Genomic DNA, 22,860 nt, shown 5'->3' with positions numbered 1-22,860 from the left:
AAAAGCCAAAGGGGTACCTTTCACCATATACAAAAATTAGCTCATAATGGATCAAAGGTCTAACTGTAAGAGCTAAAACTATAAAACTCTTAGAAGAAAACATAGGAGAAGGGGTTCATGACAGTATGTTTGGCAATAATTTCTTGGATAGGATGCTAAACTCACAGGCAACAAAAGAGAAATTAGATGTATCAAACTTCATCAAAATGAAATATTTTTACATTTTTGTTCCTCAAAGAACACTACTAACAGAGTGAAAAGGCAATCCAGGGAATGGGAGAACATATTTGCAAATCCTATCTTTATAAGGGATTAATATCCAGAATACATAAAGAACTCCTACAACTCAACAAGAAAAACAACCCAATTCAAAAATGGGAAAAGGATGGGGCACCTGGGTGGCTCAGTTGGTTGAGCGCCTGACTCTTGGTTTTGGCTCAGGTTATGATCCCAGGGCCATGGGATCAAGCCCTGCGTCAGGCTCTGCACTGAGCATGGACCCTGTTTGGAATTCTCTCTCTCTCTCTCTCTCTCTCTCTCTCTCATTCTTTCCCTCCCTCCTTCCCTCCCTCTCTCAAATAAAATGAAAAAAAAAATTAATAAGAAAAGGACTTGAACAGACATTTCTCCAAAGAAGATATAGATGGTCAACAAGCACATGAAAAGATGGTCTACGTCACTAATCATTAGGGAGATACAAATAAGAACCACAATAAGGTACCGCTTCACAGCCATTAAGATGGCTACTAGAAAGGAAGGAAAGAAGAAGAAAGAAGAAAAGAACAAGTGTTGGCAAGAATGTGGAGAAACTGGAACCTCTGTGCACTGTTGGTGCGGATGTAAACTGGTGCGGCTGCTGTGGAAAACAGTAATGGAAGTCCCTCAAAAAAATCAAAAACAATTACCATAAGGTCCAACAGTTCCACTTGTGGGTATATGCCCTCCAAAGAATTGAAGGCAGAGGCCTAAAGAGGTATTTGTATACTCGTGTTCCCAGCAGCATTCCTCTCAATGGCCAAATGGCAGACGCAACCCAACTGTCCTCCGATGGGTTAACAGATACACGAAACGTCACATGTACATACAATCGAATATTACTCAGCCTTAGAAAGAAGGATGCTCAGATACATGCCACAACACTGATGAATCCTGAGGACGTTATACTGAGACTGGAATAAACCAGTCACAAAAGAACAGATACTACATAATTCCAAGTATATGAGGTATTTAGAATGGTTCAGTCCATAGAGACGGAAAGTAGGAAGGTGGGTGCCGGGGGGAAAGGGGGTACTGGGGGGGGGGGAAGGGGAGAATGGGGAACTGTTTAACAGGCACAGGAGTCCAGTTTGGCAGGATGACGAGAGTCCTGTGGATGGCTGGTGGCGATGAAGGCACAACCATGAGAATATACTTAATGCCACCGAACTGCCCACTTGAAATGGTTAGGATGGTAAATTCTATGGGTATTCACTACAGTCTTTTTAAAAAATAACTTTTTAACTAAAAAAATAAGAGCTAAACTAAAAAGTTCAACCCTCCTCACTGCCACCCCTCTTATGAAGAATGCCTTCCTAGATGTGAGGAGGCCCTGTTTTCCTGGCCCCGGATTCTCCCTGGTCTACTCTGCCTTCACTGATAGTCCCCAGCACAGCACTCTACCTGGACAAACCCCTAGGGTCAGATCCTTCCTGGACTACTTTAGGAGTATATTCCTCAGTATATCCCTAGAAGTATATTCCTAAGGCCCGATGTCTTAGCACTCAGGCTGCACAATCACTTGCAAATTGTCCTAGAAGGGAAAATGCACATGTTGGCTATGTCCCTGCTGGGTGCTGACGAACAGGACACTGTTCTCTCTTTGCTTGAGCACTGAACTTAAGAATCTGTATACAAACAGCAACATTATTTAACACAACACAACAAATCAAAATCACATGCCAACTGCCTTTATTTAGAACTCCTTTTTTTCTCTTGCAGTTTATAAACAGATTTCACGCATATCAGCAATGCCCACGTGGAGCCTCCTAGCGAAGTCCTTCAGAGGTCCTGCTCTTTGAGGTTCGGACGGTAAGCATTCCAGTCAAAGGAACCAAGCAAACAAACAGAAGGGTTGCTCAATAAATTCAGATCTGATTAAAATGTTGTTGGCTTGTGTTCAAAACTCGCATCTCCTCGGGTCAGGCCACATGACGGGCACCCAGCAATGAGAAGCATGTGCATCTGGCTTGTTCTACAGCCCTGCCCTATCCTCTGTCCCATCCTCAAGTCAGTGTGACATGTGCACAAACATATCTCCACCTGGAGTAAACATCTCCGAGTGTTACCTTAACCATGGAGGCCACTACCCAGCACAAGACGGGTTGGGTTCCGAAGATTACCTTGTCAATTTCTGATTTTTTTTTTTTTTTGAGGTAACACGCAGCTTTAATGTCAGCACAAGTGGGCACATTCCCAGCTCAAACCTCAGGGTCCGGTTTATCTCATGATGTGCCGGGAAACGAAGGCAGGGCCCACCCCGCCACACAGAATAAGCTTCTGTGGGAAAATGGAGTTGGTGCCCAATCGCCGATTCCAAGATAAATCTTCCCCCAAGGGAATGAGTGAAGGTGCAGCCTGGAGTTGCTGTCGGTGGCCACTAGTCAATAAATGTTTTATAAGGAACTACAATCAGGGGTAGCTTAATTAAAAGAAAATATCCACTTGGAAAACCAATATAGATCTATAACCTTGGCCATTACCGTACTAACCAGACGTGCCCTTAGAAGTTCAGCCCTGTTAAATTCACCTAAGCCTCAGCTGTTTACTTCTGTTGGTCCAGCTTATGGCACAGGATGGGCTGAGCCATCGCACCAGTTTTGTCCCCATCACTCAGAGATCAGTCTGCCACTTGATTTTATGCTATAGAGTCCTGACCCTGGCTGAATGGACACACTCCTCCAAACCAGTTCAGCTAAGTCTTCCAACCAACAAGAGTGACCACCTTTACCTTTTCTATTTTCCTGATGCTTAATGTAGCTTTCCGTGAACGGATGGAGAGCTAGAATCTGTTGCAGGCAGATCCGTATCACCCACTTATGACTGTGACTAATCTAATCTTGTCCTTGGCGGTCTTGTTCTATTGCAACATGGGCTTCCTCATGACGCTAATAGCTTCCCCATGGCACCAAATACGTTACTGAAACACACCAGAAATCCAGTAAATGTTTTTCCTCTGCTGACTTTACCAGTTCCCTGCATTCGCTTTCAGGAAGAATACTGAATGCCATCATTTGGCCACTTCTAAGACACTTATTACAACACACTACAACTACAATACTATAAGACCCTCTAGTGTTGGGTTATTCTGTTAAATATACTGAGTTTTCAAGAAAAAGCTACAGGCAAAACTGTAAAACATCTTCACGTGATTTTGCCTTCTTGAATGTAATTTTTTCTCAAGTCTATCATCCCCTGCATTCTAGGACAACGCAGGGAATATAATTTCAAGAGATTCTTTTGAATTCAGGATTGCTCACGGAACCTACAGAGCTACTCGCTCCTATTCCAAACAGTCCAGGTTGCTGAGCTTTTTGAGTTCTTCTAACTACTACTTAAATTTCTTGTCTCTTCATTTACTTCGTACCACTATCAGATGACTATCTCTAGCAACTTGTCAAACCCTCTCTTAATCGTCTGCTTCAATTCTGCCCTAGGTAAAACATGAGGTCCGTCTGTAGGCCAGGAGAGATTTCCGTGCGTGCAATGAGAAAAAGAAGAGAAATGGAGAAAGAGAACGTAAAGAAAATAATGTGGAACCCCAGAAAACTACTTAAAAGCTAATTGTTTCCAGACACATGAAAAGATGCTCAACGTCACTCACAATCAGGGAAATGCAAACCCAAACCACAATGAGATATCACCTTACACCTGTCAGAATGGCTAGAATCAAAAAGACAAGAAATAACAGGTTTGTTGAGGATGTGGAGAAAAAGGAACCCTCACGCACTGTTGGTGGGAATGCAAACTGGTGCAGCCACTGTAGACAACTGCATGAAGGTTCCTCAAAACATCAAAAACAGAATTACCATATGATCCAGCAACTGCACTACTGGGAAGCCCAAAGAAAACAAAAATACTAATTCAAAAAGACATATGGACCCCTATGTTTATCACAGTATTATTTACAATAGTCAAGATATGGAAGCAGCCCAAGTATTCAATAGATGAATGGATAAAGAAGATGTGATACACACACGCGCGCGCGCACACACACACACACACACACACACACACACACACTGGAATATTACTCAGCCATAAAAAAGAATAAGATCTCGTCATATGCAACAACATGGATAGACCAAGGGGCATTATGCTAAATGAAATAAGTCATCAAAGGACGAATGCCATATGATTTCACTTACATGTCGAATCCAAGAAACAAAATAAATAAACAAGAAATAAAATGAGGAGACTTAAATACAAAGAACAAATTGGTGGTTGCCAGAGGAGAGGTGAGTGGGGAGAAGGGAAAAAAAGATAAAGGGGATTAAGAGGTGCAAACTTCTAGTTATACATAAATTAATCACAAGTATAGCAGAGGGAATACAGTCAATAACAGTGTAATAACTTTGTATAGTGACACATGATGACTACACTTACCATGGTGAGCACCGCATAATGCATAGAAATTGCCAAATCACGATGCTGTACACATGAAACTAATATAATATTGTAATCAGTGTACTGCAATAATAAATAAAATTTAAAATATTTTATAAAAATAAAAAAATAGTGGTGCCTGAGTGGCTCAGTTGGTTAAGAGTCTGACTTCGGCTCAGGTCATGGTCTCACAATTCGTGGGTTTGAGCCCCTCATCAGGCTCTGTGCTGACAGCTCAGAACCCGGAGCCTGCTTTGGATTCTGTGTCTCTCTCTCTGCCCCATCCCCAAGCATACTTTGTCTCTCTCTTTCTCAAAAGTGAATAAACATTAAAGAACATTTGTTTAATAGATCGACTGATCGATCGATAGATACACAGAGGCATCTGGGTGGCTCAGTGGGTTAAGCATACGACTCTTGATTTCAGCTCAGGTCATGATCTCACGGTTTGTGAGATCGAGCCCCCACACTGGGCTCCGCACTACCTCGGATTCTCTCTCTCCCTCTCAAAATAAATACATAAACATTATAAAAAGTTTATAAATAAATAAAACCTGTTTACAATTGTTACCTTTGGTAACTGAGTATTAGGAGACTTTAAACTTCTACTTTAAAGAATTTTGTAGGTTTCTTTTTTCCATTTTTTTTTACCATAAGGATACTGTTGTAATTTGAATAATAAAAATTATTTTATATTATGCTTTGTGGGCGCCTGGGTGGTGCAGTCGGTTAAGCATCCGACTTCAGCCAGGTCACGATCTCGCGGTCCGTGAGTTCGAGCCCCGCGTCAGGCTCTGGGCTGATGGCTCGGAGCCTGGAGCCTGTTTCCGATTCTGTGTCTCCCTCTCTCTCTGCCCCTCCCCCGTTCATGCTCTGTCTCTCTCTGTCCCAAAAATAAATAAACGTTGAAAAAAAAAAATTAAAAAAAAAATTATTTTATATTATGCTTTGTAATATTACACTTTCATATTATATTACCCAAGTGCATGAACTAATCTGTAAATCAAGATCCACATCCTTGGGGAAGAAGGCAAAGAAAACCTCTCGGAGCAAAAGAGCAAAAGGCAAGGTTAGTGAGTGGCCTTGGTGGGGGGGGGATTCAGAGATTTGACAATGACCTCCATTTCAAATCCCTTTCCTTACACTTACTAGCAGCTGGCTTTCAACAAGTCCTATTTTTATAATTGTTACTTTTATAAAAAATTAGTTACTCTAATATAAATAACAAAACAGTATTTGTTACAGATATTCATGGATCTCTAACTTATACCCAGGAATTCTATGGAGGGCACTATAAACATTATCTTCATTTACTCTTTTCAACAACCTGATGAAACAGCCATTGTCATCCCCATCAGGCAATGCCCAGACTGAGGCGCTCCTGGCAGTGAATATCCAGGTGGGTGGGCAACACAGTCTGGGTCTCCCCCACCAGGCAATTCGTTTCTGCCTCAGCCAACTGAAATCCTAAGATTACTAGTATCTGTCTCACAGGATAATTAAAAGAACTAAATCAGGTAGATGTTGATGCCTTATAAACACCAATGTACTTTTTAAAATGCCATTATTTGGGGCGCCTGGGTGGCTCAGTCAGTTAAGCGGCCGACTTCGGCTCAGGTCATGATCTCGCGGTCCGTGAGTTTGAGCCCCGCGTCGGGCTCTGTGCTGACAGCTCGGAGCCTGGAGCCTGTTTCAGATTCTGTGTCTCCCTCTCTCTGACCCTCCCCTGTTCATGCTCTGTCTCTCCCTGTCTCAAAAATAAATAAAATGTTAAAAAAAATTTTTAAATGCCATTATTGTGATCATTATGAACATAATTATTATTACGGCCTCCTCATACTGTACTTACTCTTTCTAGTTATTGACATTCCTTTAGGTAGTGAAGCAGATAAAGTACGCTGAGTTTGACACATGTTAAGTTATACTGGTGATCAACCATGCAGAAGACCTTAATTGATAATTATCCTAACATCACCGGCCTTTAAAAGATTCATCAAAAATATTAAACAGTGGGGCACCTGGGTGGCTCAGTCAGCTAAGCATCCAACTCTCGATTTCAGCTCAGGTCATGATCTCACAGTTCGTGGGATCGAGCACAGAGCCTGCTTGGGAATCTCTCTCCTCCTCTCTGCCCTTCCCCTGCTTGCACGCTGGGGCAAATAAATAAATAAGCTTTAAAAAATATATTAAACAGTAAGTTTTTCCTTAAGCTAGAATTCTCCTTTAGGAAGAAAGGTTTAATCTCCATGAATCCAGTGACTAACTCCAATAAGGAATTCAGATAAAATACCAAAACAGATTCCAGAAGATGAAAGAGATCAAAGGAATATACGGGAAAAGTGAAACCCACATCCTAAGGGAGAAAGGACATCCACATACAAACAAAAATAACCCTTTGAAATCACAGCTGCAATCATCTTCCTCTTGGCATCTCTCTTAAGAAGCCAGGCCTCGGCCGTCGCACACATTAAAAAAATAATACACACCCCCACAAACACATCCAGATGTTCACGAATATTCATGATGTGCTTCCAATCTGGTTTGGACTTGCCCTTGATTTATTTTTGATTAAGTTCCACCAGTTTCTGCCTTTATTTCTAATACCTAGACTGCTGTTACATCAGGAGGTTTAAAAAAAAAAAAAGTAGAAACTGATGTTCTCGGAGTGCCTGGGTGGCTCAGTCGGTTAAGCATCCGACACTTGATTTCAGCTCAGGTGGTGATCTCACAGTTTAGGAGTTCAAGCCGTGCATCAAGTGAGCTAGAGCCCCGCTTCAGGCTCTGCGATGACAGTGAATCCCTGTGAGGGATTCTCTCCCCCTCCCTCCCTCCCCTCATGGGATTCTCTCTCTCCCTCTCTCTCTGTCCCTCACTCACTTGCACCCTATGTCTCTCAAAAATAAATAAATGACGTTAAAGGGAGAAAAAAAAAAGAAACTGATGTTCTCTTTTAAGTAATATAGTGGGACATTAAAGGAAACTGAGATGTATTTTCCAAAGCCATCAGATTAGTTTGTGTCCTTACAGATATCAAATGGTTGAAGGGCCAGAAGAGGAACTGAACTAACTGTACCGAACACATTAGCTCAATATTGTATCATCTTGCTTTCTTCTATTTATAAAATTCTCAAAACTCCCAAACTGAAGGAAAGGCAGCTCCAGATTAAAATTACACACACACACACACACACACACACACACACACACACACACACACTGCTGAAATGGGTGTAATGATCTTCTCTCTGCCTACTTGGGATTCTCCTCCCTCTGTCTCTGCCCTTACCTACCAGACCCTCTGTCGAAATAAATAAACTTAAAAAAAAAATGGAGTGGCTCTGATCAATACACTAGGTGTTGCAGGGCCCGATTCTTTCTGTCCTTAGCCATTCCTGTGCACGGGAGCTGAGATGAGAGACTGGCCTAAAGGAGGGACCCACCGGTCAGGAGGCCAAGGTCAGGTGTGTGGCAACACCAGCAAAGGCTCACAGCCCTGCCCCAGGTGACTTCCTGTCTGGGTCCTGCCCTATCTCTCTAACCCCATTTCAGATGCTCAACACTCCTTATTCCCTAAACAGAGCCATGAAGGGCAGGTGGGCCAGTCTTCACCAGAGGCCCCAAACTTAGACCTCTGATGTGATCGTCAAAGGATTTGTAGATACAGCCACAGAAACCCACTTAGGCCCTGAAAATAGGCAAACATTCATCACACTCCTTTACATTTTGTCTGAAGGCAAGACCACAGTGCCTCTAGTGTGCTGTAAATTCACATGTTTCAATAGCCTATAGTTCCCTTGTGATAGGCACAAATAAATCATACTGTAACCTCCGAGTTAAAAGCATTTACTTGTTAAATGTAAACATGTACAGGGCACTGCGGCTTGGGTAACGTGGTGTGGATATTTCAAGGGCCCCAAAAAGGCACCCGGCCTGGGCCTCACTCAACAGGACGTTTGGAAACGTCCTGATTCCAAAAACAGGAATGCTCCCGTCCCCTCCCAAACCCAGGCCAAGCCCTCCCAAGCCCTGATTCTGCCATCAAAGTGGCCTCTTTTACTCTAATTCCTTGGCTTTTCTCCCTAGTTCCTGTCAGTGCGATTAACATGTAGGAATTCTCGCCCTTGTATGTAAGTGAAAATAACCACAAAGCTCAGACGTTTTTCCCTTTCTGGCAAACATTCGTATTTTGAGCAAGACGCTATTTTGGCTTTTAAAGCCCTGGGCATGGTGTGTTTCGTAAGACGCAAACAAACAAAAATAGTCATTTCTAAATGATCAGGAGCAAAAACGAAGCTGATCCCTATTTGAAAACCCTGACGAAGGCCTCTCAACTATCCCATCTCACAGAACCCATCTAATCTGTTCCCATAAATTATACAAGCGGTGGACAAAGCTTTCTAAGTGTAAAAGGATAGAAGAACACCTAAATTACAAGCAGCACCGGAGGCCAAGATCAAATCTGGCAGCCGAGAGATCGGTTTATGTCCATCCACGTTAACGCGGTGCAGGGCACAAAAAAACGCTCAATTGCGGCTGGGCATTTGACTACAAATGTGACTTTGTTAAGAGCAGAGCGGGGCCCTGTGCGGCCATGTGGTTTAAGGCATAATGCCTCAGTGTATTTTGCCATCGAGTATGTGAATCCCACAGCACAATGTAGTTCAGACTCATCGTCTAATGCCCACTGTTTCTGGCTGCAATCTGCAAATTAACAGTAGCCCAAAGCTGGCAAATAATGTCAGTGAAGACAAAACCAAACAAAACAAAAACAAAAACAAATGCCTTCCAGAGCAACAGTCGGGCTTCAGCGGTTGGATATTTACACTCGGGACACAGACCGCATTCCCCTGCTGTGGAAAGGAGAATCGGGGTTCCGGGGGGGCACACGTGCTCTCTGAACCTCCGTGCTCCTGGGCACGCAGCCCTCCCTCATTACGCCTGTGAGCTACGGCCTCGGGTGGGGGTAGCCTCGCTTTCCGTCATCATTTTCTGGAATGTTCAGGCGGCACGGGAAACCTGTTTTCCACACGCTTTGCCGTCTCACTAAAACAACTCCCCCACCCCCACCCCAGAGACTGGACGAAGTCTGCGTGTCTGTGGGGAAGCACAAGTTCACCTTGACCCAGCCAGTCAACCGTTGTGCAATGGAAATTATTTTTGTTTTGTCTTCTGAACGGTGATGAATGAGAACCTCCTATCTTTTTATATTCCTACTAATCCAAAGACCTGTGAAAGACGAGCATGTATCTTTTCCTCCACGTCATTTCTACCTTAGGTTTCAGCCCCAGTAAACCTCCTGCAATTGCCTGTAAATGCCACATCTTCTCTCCCAATTTTTGACCTTTGCCTTAAGTTATTCCGCACCGTCCACCCCCCCTCCCCAAATCAGGTTAATCTTCTGTGTCCTTAACGTTGGTGCCTGGGTATCACCTCGTGCGGGAAGCCTTCTGGGACTTTCCTACACTCAGTCAGGGCTTTTCTCTGTACTCCTTCCTGCACAGCATCTCAACAGTCTGTTTACTTATCTAACGGCCCCACTAAATTGTGATCTCTCTAGGGGTGAGTTAAGCGTCAGTTAAGCGTCCAACTCTTGATTTTGGCTCAGGTCGTGATCTCACAGTTCGTGAGATCAAGCCCTGTGTTGGGCTCTGCGCTGGCAGCATGGAGCCTGCTTGGGATTCTCTCCCTTTCTCTCTGCCTCTCCCCCACTCACATGAGCTCCCTTGCTCTCTCTCAAAATAAATAAATAAACTGAAAAAACAAAAACAAAAACTGTGACCTCTCTGTTGATGGGGAAAACATCTTTTACCTGTCTTTCTGGAAAGGCAAAATCTCAGATACAGGCTTGATGTTCATAAAATATTTAAAAATGGGGGCACCTGGGTGACTCAGTCGGTTAAGCATCCTACTCTTGAGTTCGGCTCAGGTCATGATCTCATGGTTCATGAGTTCAAGCCCTGCATCAGGCTCTGTGCTGATAGTGTAAAACCTACTTGGGATTCTCTCTCCCTCTCTCTCTCTGCCCCTACCCCTCCCTCTCAAAATACATAAATAAACTTAAAAAGATGTATTTAAAAATATGGGGTGCCTGAGTGGTTCAGTCGGTTAAGTGTCCAACTTCAGCGCAGGTCACGATCTCACAGTTTGTGGGTTCAAGCTCCAGGTCAGGCTCTGTGCTGACAGCTCAGAGCCTGGAGCCTGCTTCCGGATTCTGTGTCTCCCTCTCTTTCTGTTCCTCCCCCACTCACACTATCTCTGTCTCTGTCTGTCTGTCTCTCTCTCTCCCTCTCAAAAATAAACATTAAAACATTTTTTAAATAATTACAGACATAAACAAACTTAAATACTTGTTGTGTACCTCTTACACAGCATGAATCTTCTCGATGTTGGAATACAGAAGTGACAGACAAAAATCTTTGTCCTCAAACCAGGACTTGCTGGGAAGGGCCACGAGGAAATTTTGCGGGGTGGTGACCACGTCCTATATCATGCTTGAGTGTGCATGACGTGGATGCATCCACTTGCCAAAATCGTAGAGCTGAGATTGGTGCATTTCAATATGTAAATTTAACCTCTCGAAGAACTTCAAAAATTTAACAACAGTCAAGTGGGTGTGGGGAGTAAGGATAAAGTAGGAACGTCAAAATGCTAAAAACTGTAGAAGCTGGGTAAGAGCCACAGAAGTGTGATATATTATGATGTTTATATTTGTTTAGTTCTCAAATAAAAAAAAAAACTAAACTAAAAAGACTCTCTGCAATCATATGAATATCCATTAATGAAATGTAAGTAACAGATAATCTTCAGTGTTTCCGGGGGGGTTTGAATTAGGAATAGAAGGGAAAGGAAATAAACGAACAGTTACAGGTCACTTACAATGATGTTCCAGGTCCTTTATGGCAGTTTTCTCATTTAATTCTTACAATACCTTCAGGAGATATTTTTACCCCCATCTTATAGATGGGGAAACTGAGGCTTGGAGAGGTTACACAATTTGCCAGCTAAAAACAAAAGCCAGAATTGGGCCCCAAGTGCCACCACCTCTTTCCACCAGTGTTTCTCACACCCTTTGCCACTGTACCAAACACAAGGGCTGGGACTCCCGCGTGGGCTTAGGCTTGGGCTGGTATAGTCTGAGGAAGCCCCAACAAGCACCACAGTCATGACAGATATCACTCTTACTGCCTCTTAGTCCAGAATTACATCTGGAAAGATTAAATAAACTTCAAGGAACAACAATTACACCCCAGAATGGTTCCTGCACCATCGGCAATGGTTTTGAGGTCACATTTCTCTGTTCTATGATGCAACATTTTAATTTACTTTCCTGGTCCTTAAAAGTCTTTACCTGGGCTCCCATTTCCTGGCTCACACACAGATGTGATAATGATCTGGCACAGAGCCCGAGGAGGGCTTTGGCTGACGTCGTCCACAGGGTCCCCCTGTAGGTAGGGACTCCTTCATCAGGGCTATGCCTCACCAGCAACCACACAAACCTGTTTTCTGTCAACACCCAAGCAGACTCAACCTCACAGATGCCGAGGAAGTTGATATGGCCAGTAATAATCGCCCACCTTGCCTGTATCCCTTTCCTGGACACGGTGTCACTTTGACAGATGTCAGGCTTAGCATCACTAGAGATGGGCCCATTATGGACTTGGAAAGCCGTATCATTTCCAAATGCAGACTCGCCCAGCCAAAAAAACACACAGGGCTCAGGGATGTGCCAAATGTGTGGAAATATGGGCAACTTCCCTGCTGTTCACAAGCACTAATGTCCCAATCCCCAGCAGAGGCAAAGGCTGTGGTCCAGACATACGTTCCTTTAGGGCCCATTTGGTGCTAAATAAAAACTCTCTCCATAGTTATAAATTTGAATCATAATCCCTGTTTATACTGTTGAATTTTCACCCATCTGTACTCTCTGTTGCCTTCATCTAAACTAACTGGCCCCCAAAAACACTTTATCAAGTAAGTGCTTTATTCTAGTTGGGAGCCGGGTGATTAGGTCCTGGAAAAGTAGCTTGGTATCCGGTCCAGAAAGTTAATTACTAACATAATTATCAAAACCTTATATTTTTCAGGGTTAAGTCAAGCATCTCTGTGGGCAGGGGCGTCTCTTTGGTTGGTTTGTTCTCTAGCTCATATGTAATTAGCTCTTAAAGACAACACATTTTTCGACTTTTAAAGCCAAACACAGATATCTAAATGTCTACTCTATCTTTGAATATTCCCTCCATTGCCAAAATTCACCCAGAGAATCTGAAACGAAACAAAGTCATAAGCTGTTTCAACCTATCATTCAAATCTCCCAGTATTCAAGGTTGCCTCGGAATGGCTTTTTCTACAGCAGACACAACAAACTTAATGCTACTTATTTTCGTAGAAGATGCTTGAGGCTCCGAATGTATTCTTCTTACTGCTTTTGGTGGATTATTTCTTTCCCAAGCCTCCTCGATTCAGCTTTCACGGGACTGCTTACTGACACAGAAAGGAAGTAGTAAGTCACAGGCCCTCAGACCCAAAGCTGCACCAACAGCCGAGAGAGCAGGGAAGGAATTGGTCTACTTGTCTGAAGGTGGAACAATATGCAATAAAATGAATAAAAACCATAGAAATAATGCAGCAAAAGGCAGCATTATGGAGTGAAAGTGACAGCTTTCCAAGAAAATGACTTCCCATCAGGACTTAGTCTGTGATGAGCTAACCACCCGGAGAGGGAACTTTGAATATGTAGCTATGGTTGCATACCCGGCCTGAATGAATGACGGATGACCTCAAAACAGCTTAAGACGCATCTAACATGGACTTCTAGACTCCGGAAGCATGCAAATGACACACGGGACGCGTGGCATCTAACCTGACGGTCAGCGGTCTACGAGCTCCCCTATACCTCTGCAACCTGCCTGCGATTTCATAGAAAGAGAACCTGAATGTGCCCATCTGGGATCTTCCTTTTCTCCCAAACGACAGTCTAAGGAGTGAATGAAGTTTCCAGCCTGGCTCGAATGAGCTCCCATCAATTTTACCCACTACCACATTGCTGCACCTTTGATGAGAACTAATTAAGCTCATCCGGAGGTTTTTTTTTTCCCCCCCCCAGACTGTCTTTTGCAGCTCTGGAACCGAACACACCCAATTAGGCCCATCTGTCTAACCAGGAGGAAGTTATTTGCCCCACTGCCAAACAGGCTTTCTTCCCTACCTAGACGCTGCCCTCCGAGGTTCCTAAGCACCTTGCAAGGATTATGGGGACCCCAACTCTTAACCAGCTAGAATTCTGGCAAGAGCAGGGGATCACCTACCAATTCACAGCAATCCTTTCCTCGCATGGCAAATGTCACCATTTCTTCCAAAAGGAAGCCACCAAGCATGCTGCCGGGCTACCGTTCAAAGTCAAAATTACGATATCCAAGAGTTCAGTGCAACTTTTACGTCGTCATTCCGCTGCCATCTTAACCCCCAAAAGTCTTTTCTCATTAACTATGCCCCAAAAGAAGAGCCTAATTTTAACCGAGTCTTCTCCCACGTGAGGTTACTTTTGTTAAGAAAAGGAAACAGCTCCCTCTCTCCCTGCCCCTCCCCAACTTGTCTCTCTCAAAATTAAACATTAAAAAAAAATTAAAAAAGGAAAAGCGGGAGGAGGGGAGGCGCCTGGGTGGCTCAGTCGGTTAAGCGTCCAACTTTGGCTCAGGTCGTGATCTCACGGTTTGTGGGTTCAAGCCCCGCATCGGGCTCTGTGCTGATGGCTCAGATCCTGGAGCCTGCTTTGGACTCTGTGTCTCCCTCTCTCTTTTTTTTTTTTTTTTTTTAATTTTTTTTTTTCAACGTTTATTTATTTATTTTTGGGACAGAGAGAGACAGAGCATGAACGGGGGAGGGGCAGAGAGAGAGGGAGACACAGAATCGGAAACAGGCTCCAGGCTCTGAGCTGTCAGCCCAGAGCCCCACGCGGGGCTCGAACTCACGGGCCGCGAGATCGTGACCTGGCTGAAGTCGGACGCTTAACCGACTGCGCCACCCAGGCGCCCCTCTCCCTCTCTCTCTGCCCCTCCCCAACTTGTGCTCTGTCTCTCTCTCTTAAAAACAAACACTAAAAAATATTTGAAAAAAAGGAAACAACCCTGCCATTCACACATGCCAGAGGACAAAGTTAGAAGAAAGACGGCCTTGGCAATGATGTCGTCTGTGCCTGCCTGGGCCACAGAGTCAGGCTCCCAGGACAGTGGCTCTTGGCCCCCAACCGATGCTTCTCGGGCTCAATCAACTCGATTATACTCTTACCACCACTGCCAACAACTCGGTGAACAAAAAGGAAAAAGAATCAGGGGCGCCTGGGTGGCGCAGTCGGTTAAGCGTCCGACTTCAGCCAGGTCACGATCTCGCGGTCCGTGAGTTCGAGCCCCGCGTCAGGCTCTGGGCTGATGGCTCAGAGCCTGGAGCCTGTTTCCGATTCTGTGTCTCCCTCTCTCTCTGCCCCTCCCCCGTTCGTGCTCTGTCTCTCTCTGTCCCCCCAAAAAAAATAAATAAACGTTGAAAAAAAAATTTTTTTTAAAAAAAAAGGAAAAAGAATCAATAATTATCTGACAGTCATATGCTGTTACTCCTGACCTAAGGAATCTTCACTTAGGTTGAATTAGGGAAAGAAATTAAAATACACAGGAATGCCAGAGTCTTACTGTAGAAGTGAATCACACCCCTTTGTAGAATAACTGAGGTGCCTAAACTAGTTGTTGGGTCCATTATATAATAGGTCCTTTATAACATAAAAGGAATTGCTAATTAAAGAACGATCTGTTCTTAGTTTCTTAATTATTGCTTTTTTTTTTAATTCCTACCCTAAGCAGATTTATGAAAATTAAAAAAAAAAAAAAAAGGATACAAGTGAATCAGCAGTTTTCAAACTTTTTTTTAAAGGCAGAGAGAATCTTATTCACAACAGATCCATAGAGGCCCCTTCTCCCCTCCAAAATCTAGAAGATGATCAAAAAGGAGTTGACCTGGATGTGGAGACATGGAGAGTTCTGCCTCCCCTTCCTGAAGGGGTCACCACAGTGAAATAAAACAATCTGAAAGCACCGAATCACAAGGAACCCAAATAGGACGTATGACGAAAATTTAAATTAATAAATGCAGAAGCTTCAGTAAGATCTGTTGCAGCAAATGTACTACCTGGAAACACTAGCACACATGTAGATTACAGAGACCTAAGCTATTTATTTACTTATCTGTCAAATGCAAGTTTAAATGCTGCACTAATCCTACATAAAGGTTTTCACAAAAACAGCCAAATGAATTTCGACACCTCAGTGAGAGAGCAGAGCCGTGGAAAACGGTGATTATGAAGAGGTCTTAATGACATGGAGGAACTATAATAAAATATTAAATAAAAAGGCAAGAATTATATTGCTGATATAAAAACACACTGAGCAGAGATTTGCTAAAATACCAGCATGCTAATTACCAGGTGAGAGATGAGGGTGGTTTCTGGCTGCTTTAAATTTTATTTTTCAAAAAAAAAAAAAAAGAAAGAAAGAAAAAAAAAAAGGAAGGGAGCAAAGGACAGAAGGAAAGACCTACCCTCGACATTCTTTGGGCTTCGAGTCCATGAAAATGTAGCGTACGCTGGCCAAGAGTAAAAACATTCCTTTTGCTTAAGTTAAAAAATAAAATCTAGCCTTTTAATGAATACAGATATTCGGTCATGCTGCCCCAGCCAATATGCATTTATTTGGTCACCACAGAACTAGGTGATTAATCCTCTGGGACCTGAACTTTTTACCCCAAACTAGGGCAGCAGCCTGCAGACAGACGGTCCAGGCACAAGGAAGCCGGTCAGAGGGTCCGAGAGGGGGCGCTGGACCGGACCCCGGGAGGGGGCGCTGGACCGAGAGGGGGCGCTGGCCCGGGAGGGGGCGCTGGCCCGGGTGGGGGTGCTGGATCGCGAGGGGGCGATGGACCGGGAGCAGGACACCGAGCGGCCCCGCCGGGCAGCAGCGTCCTCCCCGTGCCGCCCACTCACCACGTCCAGGTCCTGGGAAACCCTCCGCTTCCGCAGCTCCTCCATCCTCTCGCACACGTCGGAGAAACAGGTGTTGTAATAGTCTGCATACTGCTGCGCCAGGTCATCGATGTTTCCCAGGGAGCCGTCCTGAGGGCGAGGCGGGCAGCAGGAAAAAAAACAGGAAAACAACAAAGGCGGTGAGTCCACCGGCACGGAGACCTACAGCTTTTGGTGCCCCTCCCCCCAGCATTTACAGTAAGAACGGCCGGTATTCGTTAAGTGGGGAGTATGGGCGCCACCTCCAAATCCTCCGGACAGCTATGGACACGGGGGACACAGGAACTATGTGCTCGCCTTTACAGTAACTCAGAGAAGTTGAGTGCCCACCGGGTCTAGGGCTAACAAGCAAAGAAGGCAGAACTCCAACCCAGGACTGCCTGCGGCCAAGGCCGCGGTCTGAAACCCACACCTCTGCCCGCCTGGCAGGGCTAAGAAACCCCCAGGCGGGCGCCTTCAGAAGAGGCACTGTCCGGGCAAGAGGCTCCCCGAAGCCCCATCCGTGGCTGCACCAGAGCCTCCTGAGAAGTCCCGACGCCAGGACCCCACTCCCGGGAATTCTGATTGCGAGCGGAGGGCTGAGGACCCGTGAGGGACGCCGCTTCCGAACCACACCTGTGCCTCCCTGAGACCCTTGAAAAGAAAAAAAAAACTCTATTCCTTGAGTTATTCCAAGTACACAAGCGAGAAGCACACACGTTAACAGATTCACCTAAAGGAGGAACAGGTCTGTGGCCCCGGCAGCCGCTCCGGAGCCCACGTTCCTGAGTTCACACTCAGCTCAGCGGCCGCTCACAATTCAGGGGCCTGAGGCGTGTTTCCTAAGCTCTGGGAACTCTGGAATAGTACGGATAACCTCTGGACGGATAACCTCCGGTAACAATGGAATAGCACGGAACCTATCTCCCAAGGAGAAGCGGTGAAGTAACACGGTCCACCTGGCACATAGTAAGTGCTCAAAACTTGCTTAGCTACTCATGTTCACTACAAGAGAATGTTTCAGACTATAGTCTTCCTTTAGGGCAGTCGAGGCCTTGAATGCGTGTCTGAACACGTACACACGGAGGACACACACTGCATACATTTGTAAGTTATGCCATTTCTTCTACTCACTCGTTCATTCATAAAGACATTTGCCCTCCCCTGTTTACCTCCCGACGTGTCCTTTCTTTGGTAAGAATAAATGGCCCTACCAAGCCAACCAAGGAAACGCAACTTTTAGGGAGCGTAGAAGGTGCACACGCTTTTCATTTTACGGTCCACAGCCCTGTCTAAACACGCAAACACACTCAGATGCAGGTGGGGTTGGGGAAGTAAGAGTTCTCCCAAAGCCTTTCCGCTAAAGACCTTCAGGCCTTGTCAGGAGGCCTGGGTCGGAGCGAGCATCTCTATCCCGCGTCTGCACTCGCTGATCTTATGCAACCCACGTACAGGAGAAACAGAAATGAAAAGAAATGATATTTTAGAAAAAGACCTCTCCCTCCCCCCCACCCCAAGAAAATGTTCTCCTTTGAGGTAATCGTGTCCAAGTCCCCAGGACAGATCTAGGAAGGAGACGTTTGAGCATTTGAACATGTCTGGGCAAAAGTCATTCCTTCATTTGGTCGTCGGTCTGTCTCAGACAACAAGCTGGACAGACACAGAGGCTCTGGGGGCCTAGCCTACTATTCAATATGTTTACCGTCAAGTTTCCAAGAGGGAAGTAATATCGGTCAAGGCAGAAATCTGCTGCTGGGCCTCTGAGGAGAGGCCCAGAGGTGGTCAGCCTGCTGCTGGTCTCTGCTTTCCTGCCGTCAGCAAACTGCCTGAAACCAGAATCACTCAGGAGGGAGGAAGCCAAGCCAGAGTATCTTAAAGTGAGGTTTCTGAAATCTAGCATGATGAATCAAATTATGATCCTAAGGTTTGTCCTGACTCGCCTCGGCCCTACGACACGTACCCCCGTGGGCCACAGCATGGAAACCCACAACCCCCTGGTGGGTTTTCTCATCTGTTTCCCCACTTTGCCCAATCTGCCATCGACCCCGCCACCGAAGTGACCTTGCTAAACAGATCTGACCGGCTTCCCCTCCTCCGAGAATCCCCCATGCCGCCCCATCACCCAGCTGAAAAAATAAACCCCCGCCTTGCCAGCCCAGCTCTCAGGGCCTTTCACCTCGCCTCTGCTCCCCAGTCGGGCCCCGATGAGGAAGGAGCTGAGAGCCACTGCCTGCGAGGCCCAGAGGAGCCAGAGAGAAGCAAGCAGCTTCCTACAACGACCACTTTCCCCTCGGAGCAGGCCCTCTCCCACCCCACACACCTCAGGCCCAACACCTGAACTGAGTTCTGACCACCAACTACTACTCACAGGCAGGACTATGGGAGCAAAGTGCCCGCTGAAGCATGGGCTTGAGTCCACAGCTGCTGGGCCGGCTGCCTTCTATTAAGCCAGCATTTTTGCTTAAACTTCAAAGAAACGAAGTCCTCATGGTCCCCCTACTCTTCAAGATCCTCATGTTTCCTTAGTCCCCGCCCCCGGTACATACTGGGAAGGACCCAGGAGCTCCCTTCAAAGCACGTGTTGGAAGGTGGGGGGGAACAGGGTTTATAGCCATATCACCTGAGAACCCATTCTTCCGAGTTACTGCCTGGATTCTGCCACTGCCCACAACAGCTGGGGCCCCTGAAGTCCTGGGGCCCTTCAGAGTTATGTCAAGTCTATCAAAAGTATGAGGCTATCCTGTCTCCATCCAGAAACTTCCACCTTCATCCATCCAGGAAGGGAAACATACCTGTCACCTTTGACCAGCTACAAAACCTGTATCTTCTAATACCTGAGTGAACTTGTTAAACCCCTAGAGATTACAGCTACACACTTTCCTATAGCTTGCCGTTCTTAAATGAAAATTTCTCTCCCTCCCTCCGCCCGCCGCCCGGCCCCATCACAGAGGCACTAAGAATTGTATTGTTTTAGCCAAGGCACTCCGATCTTGAATTCCGGCTTCTCAAAAAACAGCCAGCTGAACCGTACAACTTAACACGATCACCGGTTTTCTTGGATCAGTCAAGTCCACTCCAAAAAAGTTCGTAAGCCATTATTTACATAGCTTTTTTTCAAATCACTTCCCCACCCCTCCTTTTTCCTAGCAATACCTTCAACATCAACTGTTCGGTTCTCAAGTTTCCAAGCTGCCGATCAGACGTGTTTTTTTGCCACTGGTGAAAAAGTTTAAGTCCCTATCCCTCAGCCCAGATCACCCCAAATTCCCCAGTAACGCGGGGGCCTGGAAAATATATGAGAAAAAAGGCAGCTGTTCAAATCAACCCAGGCCAAAGACAGCAAACACTTCGCACCCTGCAGCATGTGGCAACGTCCAACCCGGACTTGGGGCCCGGCAGACAATGATTTAGAGCGGCGTGGCACAGCTGCCCCTGTGTTTTCCCAAATCACTTTCCAGATGTGCAGTAAGTCCCCAAAATTTCCACTTTCGGCAGCCTTGATGATGTAAGTGCCAAGAGAGGCAAAAGAATAAAAGAACGGGATTTTAAAAAGTAGGTCTTGTCTGCCATCCCCAGGAAGGAATCCTGTTCGCCCCAATCAGATGGAACCAATGAACCACGAGACGATGTTCTCTTCCTCCACTCAAAACCCATGCTCTTTCCGGACTATCTGGAAACCTTGGCATCATTTCCGCCCAACGTGTTCTTGAGATAGCGCAGACCTATCCGGTGAAAACATCTGCTTCTGGGCGCCTGGGGGGCTCCGTCAGTGAAGCGTCCGACTTTGGCTCAGGTCACGATCTCACGGTTCGTGGGGTCGAGCCCCGCGTCGGGCTCTGTGCTGACAGCTCGGAGCCTGGAGCCTGCTTCAGGTTCTGTGTCTCCTTTCTCTGCCCCTCCCCTGCTTGTTCTCTGTCTCTTTCTCTCAAAAATAAATTTAAAAAAAATAAAAACATCAAAATATTTCCATATTAGGCTGTAGGGAATGTAACCAATGCAGCTGATGTCAATACCACCACACCTAGTGCATCTTTCTTTCTGGAATGTGAGGTTATGTCTGACCCAACACCCACAGCGCTCATGTCAAGAGGCACTCAAGTTACAAAATAGTGAACGCTCTCTATGCTTCTTCTAATAGATACAATTATTAAAATACTGAAATCGATTTCTTTTTAAACTTCTATTTCTCTTAAGGTGTTCAAGGTTTCTGCTCTAGAGTCATTGCTCGCCTAATTTGTCTCATTTCTTATTTTTCGCCTTTGGTTCTCATGCGTGAGGCTGAAGGAATATGGGTTCAAGTTTAGGAACAGGGGGAAATCTTATTTCCTCCAAAGAATTTAAGTAAATTATGAAAGTGTGTCACCCGATCTTTTTGTAAGAATTTCCCCATACGCAGCTAAAAAGAAAAGAAAAGGAAGAAAACCCATGCAAATTCAAGTTCTCTTTCCTTTTCTTCCTGCAAAACCAGGCCATGGCATCTTTCCCATATGACCATCCACTTCGATTGGTATGGATTTAAACTGGATCGGCGGTCTCACTACCAGGGGCAGGTCAACAGAAGACGGACCCTGTGCAATCTTCCCACGAAGCCACTGCACACCAAACACTCATCTTTTATGCAGCCAACATAAAAATGCAGAGATACGGGGCATTTGTACCCAACAACTCAGATGGGGGCGGCGGGGGGGGGGGGACTGCTGTCGCAATTAAGGAGAAAAGAAGCAGCACTGTTCTCGTAAGGACTGACTTAGCAGTCTTTTCTGATCTTTATCCCAACGTACTTCTGTCTCTGGAAAATGTAAAAACTCAAAGTACTATGAAAACAGAAAGCATTTGTATCGTTAACTTTGGTTATTTTTGCTCTCTTCTTTCCCAGATGTCGTTTATGGTGTAGGGTATCCAGACAGGCTTATGGAGGAAAAAAAAAGAAGACAAAAGTCCTGAAAACACCCGGAAATACAATGTAATCTGTGCTGTTGTATGCAGATCGCATGCAAACGAATGCAAATGAACCTGTAATCCTGCTATTTTCTGTATCTATAAAGACAGAGCCCCAAGGGAAAACTCCAAGTGTCGCTCTGAATCCCCAACGTTGAGGGGAAGAAAGAGAACAGACTCCTGGCTCATTTATTTAGTGTCTCTACCTTTTTTGGTCTATAATAATAAGTATATATACATTTTGAATAATATAAATTATACGTTCTATTTACATTGCTCCCTGTTGTTTTGGAGAGGGGTGGAGCTGAATATATCAGTATTCAGTCCCCGACAAGCTAAGTCTACTGGAAGAAATCACTGCAATAACGCAGCCCGATTTCTTGAATGACTTTCACTCTGCGTTTTCATTCTTTTTTTTTTTTACATTTATTTATTTTTGAGAGACAGAGAGAGACAGCGTGAGCAGGGGAGGGGCAGAGAGAGAGGGAGACAGAATGGGAAGCAGGCTCTGAGCTGTCAGCACAGAGCCCCATGCAGGGCTCGAGGGCTCGAACCCACGAACTGTGAGATCATGACCTGAGCAGGAGTTGGACCCTTAACCGACTGAGCCACCCAGGCGCCCCTCTGCGTTTTCCTTCTTAATTAGCTTCTTTAAAGATTTGGAGGTGATAAATGCTTTCAGCAAACGTTCTGGTGAAACTGCTGCTGCCATAAAAAAGACTTTAATTCTGGTTTCCTCATTCGGCCTCACTGCATCTGTGAGGGGTCGCTCCCGGCACTTGCTCGCTTACCCCCATCCTGCCATGTCATTCGTGGAGAGAGTCACTGAATATGCCATGATCTCGAATATTTTTCTCTGAGGTATGTCGCTCCTAGCATTTCTGCAGATGGTCTGGGCGGGAATACAGTTTGTCTCAGGAAGAAGTTTTTTACTCAGGACAACCAAAAACATACACTAAAGGGACCGTATTAGGTCATGCTGGTGGTGATGAAAAGCCCTGGGGGGCGGGGGTGGGGGGGCACACCCACGTGGCAGGTGGCTGGAGGGCTGACTTCACGTTTCCACTCCCCCTCTCCAGAACACCCTAGACCTTGCCAGGCCCTCTAATTCTTGCCTTGGCAAATATAACCTTGGTGCCCGAGGCCCCCACTATTCCGCACAGAGGTCTCCGCTTAGCATAAACCCAGCCCTGGGGAAGGAAGGCCTCAGGCAGGCAGCACTGAGGCTCCCTCCCTCCCGG

At 45.5% G+C, this 22,860-nt stretch overlaps 1 protein-coding gene across 1 annotated transcript in view; it reads right to left on the bottom strand.

The window, feature by feature from the left end:
• SASH1 (SAM and SH3 domain containing 1) overlaps positions 1 to 22,860 on the bottom strand; it is a 195,437-nt gene that overhangs the window by 134,727 nt on the left and 37,850 nt on the right. The window contains exon 2 of the mRNA XM_030316548.1: positions 16,664 to 16,792. Within this exon, the coding sequence (XP_030172408.1) occupies positions 16,664 to 16,792 (129 nt within the window). The remainder of the gene's footprint in view (positions 1 to 16,663; positions 16,793 to 22,860) is intronic.

This window comes from Lynx canadensis, chromosome B2, assembly GCF_007474595.2.
Source record: "Lynx canadensis isolate LIC74 chromosome B2, mLynCan4.pri.v2, whole genome shotgun sequence".
NCBI lineage: Eukaryota > Metazoa > Chordata > Mammalia > Carnivora > Felidae > Lynx > Lynx canadensis.
Note: the sequence above shows the minus strand (reverse complement) of the source record. Positions and strands in the feature narration are given on the sequence as shown.